This window comes from Myotis daubentonii, chromosome 9 (assembly GCF_963259705.1).
Source record: "Myotis daubentonii chromosome 9, mMyoDau2.1, whole genome shotgun sequence".
NCBI lineage: Eukaryota > Metazoa > Chordata > Mammalia > Chiroptera > Vespertilionidae > Myotis > Myotis daubentonii.
The window spans coordinates 9,497,822-9,516,895 of record NC_081848.1 but is presented as its reverse complement, the minus strand read 5'-3'; the positions used below and the strand labels follow the sequence as shown (position 1 = coordinate 9,516,895).

The 19,074-nt window shown below is 50.2% G+C and overlaps 1 protein-coding gene across 5 annotated transcripts in view; it reads right to left on the bottom strand.

Moving 5' to 3' along the window:
- Window positions 1–9,096: 9,096 nt before the first annotated feature.
- The window catches only part of NCAM1 (neural cell adhesion molecule 1), a 326,142-nt gene continuing 316,164 nt past the window's right edge, over window positions 9,097–19,074 (bottom strand). For 3 of the 5 annotated variants that reach the window (XM_059707903.1, XM_059707904.1, XM_059707905.1), the window contains 4 exons: window positions 15,115–15,322; window positions 13,983–14,099; window positions 12,197–13,012; window positions 9,097–10,935 (listed from right to left, as the gene is read on the bottom strand). In XM_059707903.1, coding sequence (XP_059563886.1) covers window positions 10,815–10,935; window positions 12,197–13,012; window positions 13,983–14,099; window positions 15,115–15,322 — 1,262 coding nt within the window. In that variant the 3' untranslated portion in view covers window positions 9,097–10,814. The remainder of the gene's footprint in view (window positions 10,936–12,196; window positions 13,013–13,982; window positions 14,100–15,114; window positions 15,323–19,074) is intronic. The other 2 variants (XM_059707906.1, XM_059707907.1) reach the window with 1 other exon arrangement.

Here is a 19,074-nt window from a genome sequence, read left to right as displayed (position 1 = left end):
AAGTATTTTTCAAAGTCTACACTGCCTCATCTCTCATGCTGAGTTTATAGCCAATTAAAAACCCATCCTCTTTTTTTTTCTTTCTAAAAAAACATATGCTCTGTTGTTAAGACCCATCGCCATCAGCACGCGCTCTGGTTGTTGGATCTTCAAAGAGCGTGCAGGAGTTCACATCTGTCCTTCTGACATTACATCATCTCAGCTGCTCCCGGCCTCGCAGAGACTGGACTTATTTGGGATGCTAACTGCTTTCCAGCGTGTGTGGTGAACTGTGCTGAGCCCGGGGAAGTGTCTTGCTGACATCCAGACACTAAGCTGGGTCTACAGAACTTCCTGCTGTCCCCATGGTACTGAGGGGCCTCCTGAAGGAGAGTCTCCCTAGCCCTTAGCTGGCCGGGGCTGGGCAAGATGTTCCCCAGCCGCCTGCTGCTGGTGTTCTTTGCACGCAGTCCAGGGACCACCTAGGGACCACCTACAGTGGAATCCGTTGTCCCAGATCTGCAGCCTCAGGATTTGTGGGGATGGGATCCGGGAATGTGCAGTTTAGACAAGTGTCTCAGGAGACTCAGAATGCTCTGTGGAAGATGATGGAGGACCGGTGCTGCCTCTGACTTCCCAGTCAGGGCCCCATGTGCGTGCTGGCTGCTCGTGAGAGACCCTCGCCTTGTCTCAAAGATCCCATTGTCTCTCCTCTTGGACAGAGAGTGTGGGAGGACTTGTGGGCTGGACCCCTGGGATCCAAATTGTGGCTTCCTTGGAAAGATTCATCCCCCGTTAGTTGGAGAGATCTTCGCAACTTTGCTCCTCCTGCTCAGAGCCACATTTCCAATGGGCTGTTGATGGCCATCATGACGAGAAGCGCTCCAAACAAACAGACTCCTGTGGGTTACCTTGTTCTGAGCTGGAGTTGGCAGCCAAGTGCCTGGGCTCACCTGTCCAGGAAGAGGAAATAGCACAGTGATGTCCCTGGAAGGCCAAACCAGGACACCTAGACCTGGGACCGGCAGACCCTTCACAGATCCAGCTATCCTGTTTTGCCTCCCATTTGCTCTTCCCAGCCTCCCAAACAGAGGTTCCCCCTTCCCCCGAGAAACCCCAAGGAAGGAGGGCCCCTGATTTTACTTGGTCTGCCTTGTCCACCAGAAATCATGGCTTTGAGTAACAGGCATGGGGTAAGTCCAATAGCAATTTTCCTGCCATTCTGGGTCCTCTACCCCAAGATTCTACAGGCTGCTTTATCATAGAAGAGTTTCTCACTGGCTGGGCATTGTCACCAGCTAGAGGAAGGAGGAGGTATGGTAACCCATGATCAGGGGCTGGGTCAGGGCGAGCACACCTTCTCCAGGCACAGGTGACTCCTGGGACTGAACCGCACCTTGGTCCCTGGTGTAGACTTGCTCAGGATTCTGGGCAGTGGCAGTGCTGTGTGACTCAAGTTCAAAGACATCTTCCTTGGTCAGGTGTAGACTCTATTTGCAGTTACACACACAGACCTGAAAACATGAAAATGCAGGTGACCATGGCTGGTGTGCATGTATATTATCACTTCATTCATACATTTATTCACTCAGTCATGCATACAGCTAGAAAATGTTAAGTTCCCACCTTGTGCCAGGTGCTGTATGACGTGCCAGGATAGAGTAGTGAATAAGACAGACACAGAACCTTCCCTGGAGGAATTTAGAGTTCAGTGAAAAAGAGAAACATTAAATTAGAGATCAAATGAAGAGTGGCACCTTAGGTTATAACTAGAAGGGATGTTAAAAATATTCTACAGACTGCATTTCATGGCCATTAGCTATAGCACCAGAGCAGAACCCTGAGCCCTCTGCTGGGTTAGATGCTATGACCTGAGTTGCAAGATCTTGGGGCCATCTGAAGGAGTCTATGTGAGGGGCTGAGGAGAAAGCAGCTACTCACAGCAGTGAAGAAGCATTTCAATATTTTAACAACCAGATACAACTGTCTGCAAATGCCAGCTATGTCCTGGTCCTGGATAGAATGTAGAATGGGGGACTATGCAACTGGATCAGGTGTTAGGAAAGGTGATATTTAATCTGAGACCTGAGGATGAAGTAAGAGTCAAGGGTTAGTATGGGCACTGGGGGTGCTGAAGAGTGTTCCAGAGAAAGCAGGACATACTTCGGTGTGCAGGGAGCCAGAGGTGAGAAAGAGCATGGCATTGTTAAAGAAATACACATTTTCCCACTCTTTCTGGCACATAAAGTATGAAAGCAGAGTAATGTCAGATGGGCTTAGAGAGGTACTTAGAGGTCTCATTAGCCATATTGAGAGGGTTTAGGGGTGGGACCATAATTTGATGGAGATTACCTTTCTACCACCCCATGAAATGGCAGATTGAAGAAAAAATTACATTCAGTATTAGAAAAAATTTCATTTCATATATGTTCTAGTGTCTTACCCACCACATAAGCTTGCCAGTAGAGAAAGGTTCCTTTTCTGAGAAAGGCTCTGAGTTCTTGGAACAAATGCTCCTTTGAGTTTGTAGGTGTGTTTGTTTATTGGTTATCCTCACCCAAGGATATTGTTCTATTGATTTTTAGAGAGAGTGGGAAGGATGGGAGGAGGAGAGAGAGAGAAACATTGATGGGAGAGAGACACATTGATTGCTTGCCTCCTGTTCGTGCCCTGACTTGGATGGGGATGGAGCCTGAAACTGAAGTATGTGCCCTCAACTGTAATCAAACCCAGGACCCTTTAGTCTGCAGGCTGACCTCTATCCACTGAGCCAAACCAGCCAGGGCTGTAGGTTTTTTTTTAAATGCCACCTCTTCAGAGAGCACATCCCTGATTATTCCATGCAAAAAAAAGTTACTCCTTCATGACCTTCTAGTCCCCTTGTCTCACTGCCTGCTTCTTACAGCCTTCATTGTCATGGACGTCTTATATACCTTTATTTAGAGCATTAGCTCCATGAAAGTGGAGTCTTTGTTTCCCCAGCACCTAGAAAAGTCCCTGGCCTTGAAGGTGTTCAATAAATGTTGAAAGAATGTTGAATGGATGAAGAAAGTCCCAATGAAAGTAGGAGAGAAAGGCCAATGTCCAGGGAAAGGAGAGATGCTGCTTCTAATGTACAAGAGCAAAGGAGGAAGGGAGGCCATGGACGCAGGTGGGTGTGTAGATTTGGGATGGTCAACTGAGGGTGTTCTTTAGAAGAAGGAAGCAAGACCATTCACTTGCTGAGATGAAAAGGATGGCTGAGGGAGGGGTTAGTTTGGGGAAAGTGAAGACATTTTTGTAGAGGAGAATATGAAGGAGTTGGTGAGAAATACTAGTAGGATTGTCAGGCAGTACTAGTGTCAGAGACTAGTTGAGAGTGACTTTAATTATCTCTTGGTACTAATGTGCCTGGTTACATGGTTTTTCTAGAACAGCACCCAGCTGTCCAGGTGTGAACAAAGAGATGGCAGACAGATGATTTTCAGGGCTAGAGTTTTACAAGATAGATGCAGAGCATCAAGGCAAGGAAGCTTTTAATGTCTGAGTGTGAGTGGTTGGAGAGCTGGACCAAAGAATCGAAGTTGGGTGTGTAGGGAGGTGAAGAGAGGACATGATAAATAGGGAAAAATCTGGGAGTCAATTAGCAGAGGCCTCAGTAAGGACAAATAATTGACTTATTGGGAGTACTAGTAGCTGAGTGAGAGAACTGGATGGGTCAAAGAGAGTGTTGGAGAGTGGGGAATCTGAAAATCTGATTCAGGCTGAGTGGCTGGTGATGATCAAGTCTATAGGTCGGTCAAGGTGGCTTAACTGGAGGGAAGGAGGTCACTGGAGACAAGGATGTTAACATGACGGACCTGTGTTTGGAAGGGGTTTTCAACAAAAAGCATTGAAGTCTCCCAGGATGATGGTGGAACTTGGGAGAGAGGATGACCATGAACCAAAAGCCAAGGTCTTCACAAATGAGTGGCATGTGATAGTGACAGCCTGGAATTGGTGGAATCAGATGGTATTTCTTTCATCTTGTCAGTGCAGGCCTGTTCTTCCCCCTGTGTTCTAAGTGCCAGAAAAGGGGTCATTCAGCTTTTACCTTGACATAGAGCTGCCTGCAAAAAAATTTTTCTGGGTCCCTTGCTTATTCTCTCCTCTTCTTAATCCATATTCATTTCCTTGGTGATCTCACCAAGTGCCAGGGTTCAAACATTAGCTCTCTGATGACAGCTTCTACATGTGTCTCCGAATGGACCTCTTGAACTTCAGCCTGTTCAAAATCTCCACTAGGGTGTTCACAGGTATCTCAGGCTTAAATTGTCCAGAACCAAACTCTGCAACCACCCAACTGGCTTCTCCTCCACTCCTTTTAGAAAGTAAATGCCAACTCCATCCTTTCCGTTGTTCAGGCCGCAAATCTGGAAGACGTCCTTCATGCTTCTCAAACCCACATCCAACCCATTTTCCAATTTTGCTGGCTTCACCTTCAATAGAGGGCTAGCATCTGGCCACTGTCCTCCCTCCACTGGAATCAACTTGCTCCAAGCACACTATCTTCTCCCATCTACACCACTGCCGTGTGACTGTGGTCTGTTCTCAAACCAACAGCCAGAGTGAGGTTTTTGTTCGTTTGTTTGTTTTTTTAACGTCTCCAGTCAACAAAAGAGAAATGTTATTGAGGCTTCAGAGCCACAGGGTTCAGGCAGGAGACTGCCCTGTGGGCTGAGGTGGTCTTGGTGGGAGCCCTATCTAACCTTTTCCTTGGGGTGCAGGTTGATGGTGTGGCTTCACTTCTTGCTGCCGTTGACAGTGTGTGGTGCAGGTGAGTAACACTTACTGCAGTTGTACTCTGGGTGAGCTAGCACAGTGAGGGCTCAGTGATGCCATCCCACAGACAAGGCACCATGTGCAGGGTTCGCTCTTTTTGGATATCAGAGTCAGAGGGTGCAGCCATCCTCCAGCTGTTTGCCCACAAAAATCAGTTGCTGCTGGTCAGATGGGATCCCCTCCCTGTCTTGGATGTTAGCTTTGTGTTCTCAGTGGTGTAACTGGGCTGGACCTTGAGGGTGATGGTCTTGCGAGTCAGGGTTTTCACAAAGAGTCACATCTCTGTGTCTACTGGGGAGACTGCTTGGCTGTCTCATTGAAGACAGTGAGGGCCAGAGTGATCATTTTAAAAATCAAGTTAAGTCATCTCAGCCTTCTGCTTAAATTTTTTCCCTTGGCTTTCCATCTCACTTGAAGAAAAGGCCAAAATTCTCATAATAGTCTACAGATCCCAGGTGACCTAGTTCATGGATGCCTTTGACTCATCTCCTGCCTCTTATGCCTCTACCCCACCCCTCCCTTGCTCTCTGCTCTAGCCACACTGGCCTCCTTGCTCTTCTTTGAATACACCAAGAATCCCTGCCTCAGGACCTTTGCCTTGCTGGTTTTTTTCTGCCTGAGATATTCATTCAGATATTTGCATGGTTCAGTCCCTCACTTCTTTGAGGTCACTGCTCAAATGTCACCTTTTCAGAGAGGAGTATTCTGACCTCCCATTCACCTGGATTAAATCAGGAGCCTTCTCGATCCCTGATTTAGCCATAATAGTCTACATAATGCTGCGGCAACAGTCTGAAGGTGAAATGGCTTATAGCATAAAGGGGTTATCCAGTGGTATGCTGGAGTTAGAGAGAACCAATTGTTAAATTTCCAGGAAATTTTTGAGCCACTTGTTAAGCATAGTCATTAAAAATTAAATTACATAAATTTACCATTAAAATTATATTGAAAATGAAGGCAATAAATACTCAAAATGTATCACGTGTTATTTTACTGCATTTTGCCATGTATGCATGTTTGTTATTACTGCATGTTACTATTATGTCTGTGCAGCTATTTATGTCTCTGTTATCTGTATGTTGGAAATACCTTAATGATGTTCTGATGTGCGGCTGGACCTAACTTCTCGTCCAGTGACACATTGAAATCAGCCACCGTGAGAATATTTATATGCCTCTGAAAGCAGTAAATGCTACAGATCAGGGTTTGATTTCTTTTTGGTGTCTGTCTAGACTTAAGAAAGTGATAGGGAAGATTATTTATGATGCAGATTAAATTTAAAAATGTGCCATGACTGCAGCCATTACACTGTGAATAGCAGAAAATTGAGGCAGTATTCTAGTATTCAAAAACTTCTGTATGATTCAGCAGAGGTCGCTCACACCATTGATGAGTGAGTGAAGTTCTGACACGTACACCTTTACTGTGCCACTTTCATCTCACTAGTTAACATAAATGAATATATTAACCAACATTTATGTTGGAACTGCACTCATTAGTCAATTGCCACCGTAGGGTAATTATGGATACAAAACTTCAGCGAAAATCAAAAGCAGTCTGTGAATTTCAATAGGATATAAGAAATCTCAATATAGAATACTACATATTTTATTACTTGCAATATTTTATTACATTCTCTGTATCAATGAAGTTTATAATAAATACACACACACATGCATGCACCCATGCACACACCCCTACTCCCTGTACATATGTACATCCCCTGTCCCTTCCTCCTAGAGAGCCAGCTGTTGAACAGTTACCACTGGGTTTACTCCACAGGCACCCTTCATGTCCGTCATGTGCCACCTGCTCACATGCTTCACTGTGGACCCAGGTGATGGCACTGCCCCCACCTGCAGCATTGCTGATTGCTGTGTTGGGGAAGAGGGCCACAGTAAGACACACTGGCTGCCAAAGGCTCTCCTAGAAGTGACATGCACTATGCTGCCCGTATGCCGCTGACCACAGCCAGCCGCATGGCCATGCACACCCGTTTGAAATGGTCAAAGAAGTGTAAGCCTATCATGTGCCCAGAAGGAGGAAGAGAACTGGGAAACTGGTGAACTGGCCTAGTGACCACAACATAGCATCTATGTGCTTATTGTCTGCCCCACCCCATGCTGGAATGAAGGTTCCATGAGAGAGCGAGCTGTTTCATTTGATGCTACATCCTAAGCCCCTTGGAGATGCTCAATACATACTTAGGGAATCTGAGAGACTAGTCTGAAGGAGGAAGACTCTGGAAACAAGCCTTCATGGATTAATGAAGAGGGTTATCATTGTATGATTTCTCCAAATCTTGGTAAGCAACGTGCTTTTACCCCTCGCCCCCTCAATGCAGCTGGAAATGTGTGGCACAGGAAATCACAGAGATGCATACGGCTCTGTGACATTAGAAAAGGCCCAGAGCCAGCACAAGAACCAGTCCCGAAGGATACAGACACCACTGCAGGGGAAGACTCCACTACCCAAGCCGCGACTAGGATGAAATACATAGGACACAAAAAGGAGGTGTCGCTCAGATTAGCGCAGTGTCGGGACCTTGTGTTGGACGCTGTCACACACCTGGGATGCCAACAACACCAACACCCATTTGTTTAGTACCTACTATGTGCCAAGAAAGTGCTACACTGGCTTTCAGTGCCTTATTCACTAACCAGTACCTCAACTCTATTAGCTTGATAGTTCCAGCTTGTCAAAAGAGGACACTGAGTCTTGGGGAGACGGAGGAAGATCAAGGAAGTGGTAGAACCAGGATTTGCATAAAATCTTTTTGAATCTGACACCTGGTCCTTCTAAACGAGGATTCCTCTGTCATCTTGAGAGGGAAATTAGAAACCATCATTCAGGCATTTGGAACTCCAGACACTGCGTTTAACTGACCATTTTCACAGGTCAAAAAAAGAAAAAAAAGAAAAGAATACCACCGGCTCCTCCCCATTTGATCCATGACACTCTCCTTGAATTGAAATAAATCCCAGTTTGACCATGATGGTTGTTGTTTTTTCTTTCAGTTTTTATTGAACACAAGTATTCTGACAGAATGCAAAGTCAAAATTCTCAGTTAGTACTCAGTATTTACACCAGTGAGAATGGAAACAAAGGTGGTCTCGGTGTTTCACTTGGTAAAAAGTTTATAACAAGAGAGAAGGCCCCCGAAGTTGGGAATGTTGGATAGGGATGTTAATGGAGGTCTGAAAACCGCCATCCAGACAGACAGCCTAGAGTGAAAACCTGGGGCTTGAAGGCTCCATACAAAAGTGTGAAAATAGAGTTCCACTGCCAGAGCTGCACTGCGTACACTGTGGCCCCAGGGAGCGGAGGCCCGGGCGTCCACCCGAGTGCCCCAGCAGGACTCGGCCATGCCGGCATTCATGTGAATACATATGTATGGCACATACACATATAGACACATAGACATTGGAAATGGGCAGAATTGACCCCCCTTCAAAAAATTAAAAAAGAAAAACTATAAGCTTTTATCTCTTAACATAAAAGATAGAACATCTTGAAAATAAAGTGACTCTCTCTTTGATTTTAGAGAAAGCATCGCTCTGTTTTATTTTATATTTTTAAGGAAAGGAAAGCTCACGCATGCAGATACAAATCTATGTATATTGGGAGAGAAGCTGACCAAAAGGTGGGCAGAGGGTTGGGTTCCAGCTAATGGTGGACTCTTGGAGGAGGGTGACTGTCTGCTGCCCTGGGCCAGGTTATCTGAGGGTTGACTATACCTCTTTTTCATCCTAATCATTGGAACAAAAATCAGTTTGCCTAACCACACCAGCTTGGAATGAAACGCAGTCTCCTCGAGGTATAATGTGGGCTTGGCCTTGATCAAAGCCACTAACACCACAAGATGCAGAACTGATCCCACTGACAACCTGGTGACAGAAGAGCCACCAGACCTTGCGGACCCTCCGCCTGACACGCAGGAGCTCCCGTTCTGCTGTGTGCTCTAAGAACTGTCTTCAAGGTGTTCGTGCCTGCGGGCCTGTGCCTCGGAACCAGAATTTGTGCGGCCCTAGAATCAAAGGGGCCGAGCGCTGTGGACTGGGATCCTCCATTTCCATCCCCAGGAGATGAGAAAATGCAAAATAACCCCACATTGAGCAAATGACAAGACCATTATTTTTCACAGTTTGAAATGATAATCTAGCACACTGCCACTGATCAGGCTGCAGAAGTGTCAGGACCTGGGTGTGGCCCACAGCACGACTCGGTGGTCTCGCCACCCTCACCTCTTGCTGTTGTACCTTCGGAAAGCAGCGCGTGCTGAGACCTGACTTCTGTTTACTTAGCATCATCATCATCATCAAAATCATTTTTATTCATTTTCTTTGTTTAAAGGCTTCAATTCCTTTTAAGAGTAAATTTTCTTTCCTGAATATTTTTTTTTTCTGAACTATCTGCTATACCTTCCACAACCAAACTATGTTGAAGTTTTATTTCAATACTATGACAAAACACGTTTCACACTAAAATATTCACGCGTCCACAGTGCACAAGCTTGCAGTTCTAAAGTAGAATGAGAAAAAAAGCAAAATGTCTATACAAAGGGCTGGCTTTTCCCTTCTCCCCCCCTCCCATCCCCGTAAAGTTTCTGTATTTCTCCCCCACTTTGTTTCCAATCCAGGAAAGTTGTGTTATGACTCCAGACAGCAGGTTGGGGTTTTTTGTTGTTGTTTGTTTTTTTCTTTTGTTCCTACAAATGCTGCCTAAGTGAACAGAAGGCCGATGTTCCTTTACTTCAACAGATTTCCAAAAAAAGACACTCATTCCCTGAAGCACACGTGTTCTTTCGCTCAAATCTAGATTCTGGGCTCAAAAAGAATTGTATGTATATATTTTATTTGGCTTTCTACAGAAGGGGGATGTTTGGGGTCAAAACGTGTTTCACCAAGACCAGCCACAGCTATACAGTCTTCTCTGCTCGGTCAACAAAGCCTAAGGAACCTTTCAAGAGGAAGGGCAGGACGCTGGGAGCAGAGCCCTTCTCCCAGACACCGCAGGCCAGGCGACTGCTGCTAGAAAGCGGTCTACCCGCAGGGAAACACAAAAGGAACCAAGAACCAAAAAGCAAAACCAGTCCGGAATGAGATGGATTTTCACCTGAGTTGGATGCAGGCGAAAACTTCAACTCAATAGGGGATTACCCCTGTAAACAGTCATGGGGGTGACGTTTCTGTGCTAAAGCAGGCCTGCGGTGATCCTCCCACCTAGGTGGTATTTGGAACTTAAAAAAAAAAAAAAGCAACTACTTTACATGGACATTGAAATGCCATTGAAGTTAAACATTTGTCAACTTGTAAACACTGGAAAGCAAAGTTGGCAGAAAGGAAAATAAAAGAATGAAAAGAAAAGAAAAGAAAAAAAGAAGTCTGAATACTGCAAATTGAGATCTAGCCCCAGAAGCTGCAATTTGGCATTCTTCCTACGGAACCAGAGTCTACGTGGGAACTGAAGTCAGCTAGAAGGGGTGACACACTTTGCATATTGAACAAATACAAAGTGAACAGAAATGATAACTTACTTATGAGGTTTTTACAGAATTCGAACTCGACTGAGAGTATAAAAATAAACTTGGACTTTGTTCATCGGTTAGTTATAGTGCCTGGAAGTGTTTCTCTCTGAGACTGCTCTGTGCCAATTGGGCAATGCCAAGTGCGGTCTTTCTGAGCCTAGATTTTTTTTTTTTCTGAGCTTCCTAGATTCTTAATTTGGGGTCTTTTTGTTTGATTTTTAAATGGTTTCAGGGAACGGAGTGTCCTAGTTTGGCTGTGGGGTTAACCTTTTTGTCTCATTTTCTTACAAGTGAGTGCGTAACAAAGGAACCCTTTCTATAAACCTACAAAAAGGCGATCCCATGTTTATGTTTAGTTTTGTTTTAAAGGCAAAAGACACTAGAGGGGTGAGATGTGTGTGTGTGTGTGTGTGTGTGTGTCTGTGTGTGTGTGTGTGATATTGGAAATGCTCTGGTGAAGCTGTGGTGTCACTTTTAATTTTGATCTTTGCTTGGCTGTCATCACCCATCATGCTTTGCTCTCGTTCTCCTTTGTCTGTGTGGCATCGTTGGGGACCGTCTTCGCTTCGGCTGGTGCTGGCTTCGTTTCTGTCTCCTGGCACTCCGACTTTGCTTCTACAGGGCCCTTCCTGCAGAGAATCGGGGAAACAGCGCTGAGACCTGGGTCCCGAGTAGCTCACCCTCAGCCAGCCCCGCAGGAGGGCTGCAGCTAGAGCAGTGGCCTCCACCCTTGGCTGCTGGTCGGCGTCACCTGGAGCTCTATAAGCCGCGGGTGCTGGGGCCATACCCCAGAACTGGTCTGGACATGGCGACTTTTAAAAGCACCCAAGTGATTCTAGCGTGCAGTCCAAGCTGAGTGCCACTAAACCAGGGGAACGGGACCCTCCCCTTCCAGCCCTTACTGGGGTGGCGGAGGGGCAGCTGATGCAGCCTTTCCTCGCCCCGAGGGGCTGCGGGAGCAGCAGCTCAGCTCGGTATAAACGAGCTGTGCTGGGCTGAGCTCCCCAGGACTGTTTGCAGAGGGCCCTCCTGCAAACCCCCTGCTCTTGCCTGTCCCCACCCCAACCCACTCCACCCCACCTACCCCTGTGCTCAGTGTTTCATGGTGATGCCTCTGTGGCTTGCCTGGGCAGGGGGAGAACCTGCTCTTTGTTCCTGGGGCAGCTTTCCTGGGGAGTCTGCTGAGGGCTAGAGTGGGCTGCCATGCCCCAGGGAAGCTGAGTGGGTTGAGCGGGCAGGGCTATCGGAGCCCCTTTCCTTCCCGAGTGAGGCCCCGGGCTCCTGTGACGGTGCCCTTGTAGCTCTTGGTGGCAGCACCACAGCGCCCCTGGCATCAGCCTCAGGAGCCGCTACAGAAACCTAGGTCTGACTCTGCCAGTTCCTGGAGCTGAGTCTGGCCTGAGGACACACTGGGCCGACTCAGACCCCAGCCTAGATGGTGCCACTGCATCGTGGCACCCCACAGCCCCACCTCTCTGCACCCTGCAGATCGGTGCTGTCCTGGTGGGGACACAGCCCGCCACTGGATACCATGCTGACTGCCTCTGGGCCCCAGGGTGGCCAACAGGGGCACCTTGGTCTCCTTAGCTCGCTTCCCAAATAATGCTCATCAGGGCCTGACTGCAAGGGTTCCCGAGGGAAAACAGACGCCGCTGCTAGGACGATCAGGATACAGCATAATTAACATGGCCTAATTAGTGACAGGAGGCTGCTCGCGCACCTGCCAGGTGTCCCTCTGCTCTCTGCCTGATCCCAGCCCTTTGGTTGAGAGTTGCCTCAGAGAAGCCCTGGATGGGGCTGAGGAGACATCTAACAAGAAGGACACAGCACAGCACAAACGCACACTACCATGGGACACAACCCGACGACAGAGACAAGGAGAGGCCGTACTCGGTCTTTGCTGGTGCAGGCGAGACAGAGCTGTCTGCAGTGGAAGGAGCAAGCTCAGGGGCTTGTCCACTGGCCCCAGCGGCGGGAGCAGGAGAGCCCAGGGCTGCAAAAACATCCTTTGCAAGGTCAATATCTGGGGTCTTGAAGTTCCCTTCGTCCATTTTAAAGTCCTCGCCCTGGGCAGGGTGTGTGGCGTTGACGGAGGCAGCCTCGCTCTTCGGGCTAGTGAGGACCGTGGCTGCCTCGCTTGGGCTCTTCACAGCACCGGGCTGGGTGGGCTCGGGGTCCGGGCCTTTGATGCTGGGAGCCTCCTGCTTGACCTGGGGGGCTTCTATGGCAGGGGCAGCTGCTGCTGCTAGGGGACTGGCTGCCCCGGCTGAGGTGGGGGCTGGAGCAGGGGCTGGTTTGCTCACTGGGGAGGCCTTGGAGGCCTCCCCCACACTGGCAGGGGTGCTGGGGCTGAGCACAGCCCCCTGGTTAGCCAGGACACTAGAAGACAAATTGCTGGTGGCAGGGACTGAGGTCGGGGTGTCGCTCAGGTCAACGAGGGGGGCCACCTTGGGGGCTGAAGCTGGGGGTGGGGAGGAGGTGGCCACTCCGGGCCCCTTGGAAGGGGTGGCCTGGCTGGCGGGCACAGAGTTTGAGTCGGGCGTGGCCGTGGCTGGGGGGGCAATACTGGAGGTCAGGGTGGTGGTTTCACTGGTGGGGCTGTTCTGAGCAGTGGCAAAGGTGTCGGTGATAGTGTCAGAGTTAGCGGTGACGGTGGTGACAGAAGGCAGCATGTCCTCGACAGTGGCTGTGGTGTCAGCAGGCAGCCTGTGGGAGGACAGGAAGTAGAAGAGAATAGACAATGAAGCTGAGACGAGACAGAGGAGCGGGGGAGGGCCAGGCATGCAGGGACGCACAGGCACGGACACGGCCCACAGAGAAACGAGACGCGAGAGGAAGCACAGGCCCTGTGGGCAGAAGAGGAGACAGGACACGACAGAGAACGCCGCAGTCAGGCTACAGGGACCTGCTGGCCCTTCCTCCCTGCTGATCCCGCCACACTCTGCAGGGGACTCCCCGGTGGGCCTTTCTGATCCTGCAGCACCTTCAGGTCAGCCTGCACCACTGCAGCGGCCTGAGTCCCAGGGAACGGGCCTGGTTGCCCTGCTGGGCGCCACGGGCCATGGTGGGGAAATCAGGAGGAAGGCGGACAGTGAGTGTTCCAAAGCCCCTAAGAGCCACGGGTTCTCCAGCCACAGATTTTGTGCTTCCATTAGATTCCATTCCCTTCAAACCCAGAGCAGCCATGCCAGCTGGGCAGTCATTACAACCACGGCCAGATGTTGTTTCTGGCCGAGGCTACCTGAGGCTTCTGAGGACGGGGGTGGGGGGGTGGGGGGGGGCAGAGAGCTTTATCAGGTCCCCGGTCCCCTCCTCTATTAGGAAGAATTCGGAAAACCCTAGAATTCTTGGAAATCCTAAACAGAGTGTGCTAAGTCTCATTCTCAAGGCTCATCTCCCTCACTGACGCTTCGCTCCCGTAAGCTACTTCCAGGGTGTGTGTGTGTGACTTGGGTACAGGGTCTAGGGATCCCACTTATGCAAAATGCCCTTTAAGGGCACCCACAGCCACCCTAATAGAACCAAGAATGCCTTCTCTCCAGGGAGAGAGTAGGGTCTGGCATTTCTTAGCCAAGAGTCCCAGCCTGCAGTGCTTGGCCAGGAGCTGTGGGCGAGCCACACGGGCAGGGTGGGCAGTGGCGAGGGGGTGGGGCTCTGCTGCGGCAGCACCACGTACTCGGGCTCAGTCAGCGGCGTGGTCTCGTTGGGCTCTGTGTGCTTCCCTCCGTCGTGATTTGGGGTCCGCTCCTCCTCAGTGCGCACCTCCACGATGGGCTCCTTGGACTCATCTTTCCTGCAAAGAGAGTTCAGCAGGTTCAGTCCCGGGAGCTGGGGAGGGGTTTCCCAGGGAAGCTGGCTGTAGCTCAGGAACTACCTAGGCCTGGCCCAAGGTGGGCAGGTGGCCTCTGCAGCCAGGCCCAGCGCCCGCCTCCCCCCTCCCCCCCGATCCCCACTCTTGCTAGCTATGTGACCTTGAGCATCTGATTTGCTGCCTTGTTTCCATTTTTTCATCTGTAAAATGGGGCAATAACAGTATCTACGTCACCTGGCTGTTGTGAACATTAACTGAGACAATGAATGTAAAGTGCTCAGCATAGCACCTGGCACAGATAAATGCTAAAAGGTTCTGCACTTATACACATGAAAGCGTGTACACGTATATGTACTGTATGTTCATGTGTATGAACATGCACATGTGTAGGTAGATGCATAGGCATTGCCTGGCACATGGTGGTGCTAAGCAATGCATTTCCTTGCTCTGTCCCTTCTTGCCTGGACCCAGCTCAGCACAGCGAGTCTGCAGAGGCTCCTGCTGGCTCAGGCTCAGCTCCCAGAGGCTCTGGGGGACACACTGGGTCGTCAGCTCGAGGGCAGGACTTCTCCTCTGTTCTGTTCACTGCCGTACCCAGAGCCTGGGAACAGCGCCTTGCCCAGAGTAGCTTCTCACTAAGTGTTTGTTGCGTGATTTGTGAACGAATGAAGGAGTGAATGGCAGCAAGGCAAGTGTGTCTCTCAAATGCTGCCCCCTCCCCATTTCAGCCCCCGCCCCCCAGGCTTAGCTCTGAAAATGCCCTCATTTTGTCCTAGGCAGGGATTTTCACACTTCCATGAAGTTCTAAGTATAAGCTATGAGGCTGAGCCCAAGTCTGCTTTTCAAACAGGGATCCCCACAAAGTCAAGCTTTGAGAAACATTTCTCTAATGCTTGCTCCCCCTCGGGTTCTCCAAGAGGGGGGCTGAGGAAGCTCAGTGGCTGGGCCCTGGGCGGGGGCGGAGCCCGGACCGTGGTAGCGGCGGGTCTGCACTCACGAGAAGGCGGCTTTGCCCTCCTCCATGTCCTTGCCCTTGGCGCCTGGCCCCGCCTTTCCACACAGGTTGACGGCGATGCACATGAGCAGGCCACACTTGTTCAGGAAGTAGCAGGTGATGTCGACAACCACCAGGAGCAGGACAAAGGTGACAATGAGGATGCCCACGATGGCCCCGGTGCTCAGGCCTGCGGTGGGGCTGCCATTGGCTTGAGTGGGAGGGAGAGAGAGGGACGGCTGGTGGTTAACACACTGAGATGGAGACCCTGGACCCTGTGAGCAGCAGCCCAGGAGTGGGGGAGGGCCCACAGCCCAGAGGACACAGCCATGGCATTTGAATGCAGATTGATACCTTGCCTGGTGTTGTGTGTGTCCAGACAACAGAGTCTCTTTATATCTTCAAGAGGAAGTTGGAAACCTCATCTCAGAGACCAGGGGACACAGTCGGGACGAGAGTGGGGACTGGGAAATGGTCTCCAACTCTGCTCGGCACTTCTGCGCCTCCCCCAGACCTGCCTTCTGCTGGACCCCGTGAGCCTGGGAGCAGGAGGGTAGGCGGTGCTCCCTGATTTTAGGCTTGGCTGAGGCTCCTGGGAGCCATCAGGAACAGGGTACCAAATGGGGTGGCAGAGGGTTCCCTGGGCTTCCTTTGGGCTTGTGGGGATGTCAGGCACAATTGGAAGCCCAACACCCACCCCCCACTTCCTCTCCCCACTTTAGGAACAGCGTTGGGCATTGGGCCACAGGGACTTCACGATTTGTCCTTCTGCACTGCACCCAGAAGCCATGGAGGCCTCCCCGGCCTGGCGGGCCAGGTGACAGGTCTGGGAATACTCACCATCTGGGAGCTCAGGCGCATTTGGATCAGACTTCAGGGAAACCAGCAGGCTCACCCAGGGACACCACCCGCATGCACAGGCTCGCTCACTCTCAGGACCAACCCACTGTAGACGGACACACATTCTCACACTCCCAGCTCCCGAATCCCCATCTGGTGGGCTCGCCGTGAATGACTCAACCTCTGTGTCTCACTCCCTTGGTGTCCACCTAAAATCGCCCAGGGCCCTGGGCCACTGATGGCATCGCAGAGGGACCCCAGGCTCAGCCCTAGGGCCCCCTAAAGCCTATGTTATTTGCTTGAAATGGACCCTCTGACCGTTAGGCAATTCCACAGCGTCTGGGAGACCAGCACTCATGCTGCAGCAAGAAGAACCCATACAGCACTCTGTCTCTAAGCCCACGTGGCAGCAGAATGAAACAGGGGCACTTCTGCTTGCTCTTCTGGAAGAAGAAAGTTCCAGAACTGGCAGCTCCATCCCACCACCAAACTTGTCTGAAGCTCCTGGTGTCCTCAAGACCCACTGAGATCACCCAGGTGTGTTGACTGGAGGCAGGCACCATGGCCATCCCTGGGTCTCACTCTGCCTTTGCTGAGCACCAGGCCAGGCCCAGAGGCCTGCCAGCACATACCATTCCAGGTAATGGAACGTGTGAGCCAAGGTAATGGGCATCATAGATGGGGCACACATTCTTCTTTTTATCATGCATGTGTAATCCTGGGGCGGGCGGGGCCTCCTCTGCCTGCACTAGGGGTCCCTATCAGGCCCTGCAACCAGCATCGGTCCCACTCCGCTGCTCCTTACTTCAAATTTCAATTCATGGTACGGGCTTCCAGCCCCGCATGACAGGGATGGCCACTCACCCCACCCAGGGCGCAGGGGGGCTCAGCTGGAAGAGACTCCCAGGCTCTCAAACATGTTCTGCCCTTTTGGAACCTTCGTCTTGTTTCCAGCCCTTACTCCTCAGGGCTGTCTGTCTGGTCCCTAATAAGCCTGCACTGACAATCCCAGCCTGCCCCCCAGATGGCCCCATGGTTGGCCAAGGGCTCTGTGCCCTGAGGAACCAGCTCTGGCTACCTTGTCCCTGGGCTCTGGCAGGAAACTGGCCACTGGTCCCTGCGGTCAGCTAGAGAGGGTCTTTTCCCTAGCAGCTCACCAAAGCAGAATAAAGTCATCCACTCTATTCTCCATGTCCTCACACATTCCGCCCACAGAAGCACAGAAATACAGGCCTCCCTGGTCTGTAGAATCCTGTCATAGGGAAGAAGCATCAGCTGTGGGCTTTCTCTCCATCCTGACACTGGGCTGCAGTACTCTGACATCAGGACCCAATGCGTATTAGTACCCACTTCTGCAGAAGGAACCTGAAGTCCTTGTGTGTGTGGGTATATGCATTTTAGATTCAATGGCACTAATCCTGCATTCTGAGGTTTATACATAAACTAGAGGCCCCATGCACTGGTGGGGTCCCTCGGCCTGGCCTGCACCCTCTCACAATCTGGGACCCCTCAGGGGATGTCAGACTGCTGGTTTTGGCCTAATTTCTGCAGGCCAGGCCAAGGGACCCCACTGGTGCACAAATCTGTGCACCAGGCCTCTAGTATGCATATAAGATCTTTGGTTAATCTCCCCTTCCCCCCTCCCCTCTGAGATTCATCAGTCTGTGTCTGCCCCCTGGTGGTCAGTGCGCATCATAGTTACTGGTCAAACAAACGGTTGAACAGTCACTTAGGCATATATATATATATATATATATATATATATATATATACAGTTCTCGGGTTACCTTTGACTCAATCTATGTCATTGCATGGTTACATTGCCATTTCCCACTCATTTATAAAAAAAAAGTTCCATAATTTCAACGTATGTACATATGTGCTTTATGTTTTTTATTATTTATTTACCACAAGTAAAGGTCAGGAATTGTTATCTTTCTTTTAAAATTTTTTTACTGTTTCACTTCATTACTGCTGTGTATGTGCTCCATGTCAGTGACGTAGGTGCTTATGTAGGTGGGTTCTGACTTATGGCGAAAGTCGCATTATGTAGCGCCGTAGGAACCGATCTCTGACGTAACCGGAGAACCTACTGTATAGATACGGTTTCAGGGGACTAGCCATATCTCTAAAGAGGAAAAATAAACTCCTGGAGAGCTGCTCTATGTGTGGGAGAGGCAGCGAAGCTGTCAGCTTGTGCTCTGGGCTCAGCAGACCAGCTCCAGTGCTGCACTGGTTCTGAAGGCAACACACGAGCTCATTCAGGGGTGGGCCAGAGGGCCAGGAGGGTGAAAGATTTTTTTAAAATGAAATGTCATTGTTGGAGGTGGTGCAGCCAAGCCTCAGGCAGTATCTTCAGGCCTTGGTGCCTCTGCTCGCTAGTGGTGGGGCAGGGAGGGCACCTCCCCAAACCCAGAACCTGCCTCCACCTCCCAGGGGTGCTCACTGGCCCCACGCCCCTGCCCACCCAGCCAGAGCCTCCAGCCAGCATATTGGTGCTCCTTGTCTGACTGGATTCTGGGTCTCGGAGTGGGATGAAGCCGGGTGTCACCCTCAGCTGGGAACCTGTGAGGAGACACCCAGCCCTGGCCCTTGGCTGCCCCCCAACCCCCCTGTCCACCATGCATCTCACTCTGGGTGTCTTGGTCTTTTATTTTTTTTTTAAGTGTCATTTGTATAACTAAATGCCCACGATAGTACCTTCAGACTGGAAAGAGCAAAATAAAATAACACAGAACAAAACAAAACGAAACAAAACAAACAAAAAAAGACTGTGTCACTAAACCAAAAGTAGGTCAGTGGTCTCCCGTTTCTTTTGATGTAAAATTAAAATTCTTTCTCCTGACTTAAAGGCCCTACACAGTCATGGAATCTCCCCCTCCTCCAGCCATTGTAATTCATGGCACTGACCTTACCCCATCTCTGTGCTCCAACTGCTTGAGCCTTTGTTTCACCTGCTGAACACACCCAACTGTTCCCACCTCAGGACCTGCAGATCCCTAACCTGGAACACTCCATCCCTATCACCTCATGGGTGGCTTTCTATTGTCCTGCAAACCTCAGCTCAAATGTCACCCTACCCTCCATCTCTTATCTACTTAGGCACTCCTACCCCAAATCTAC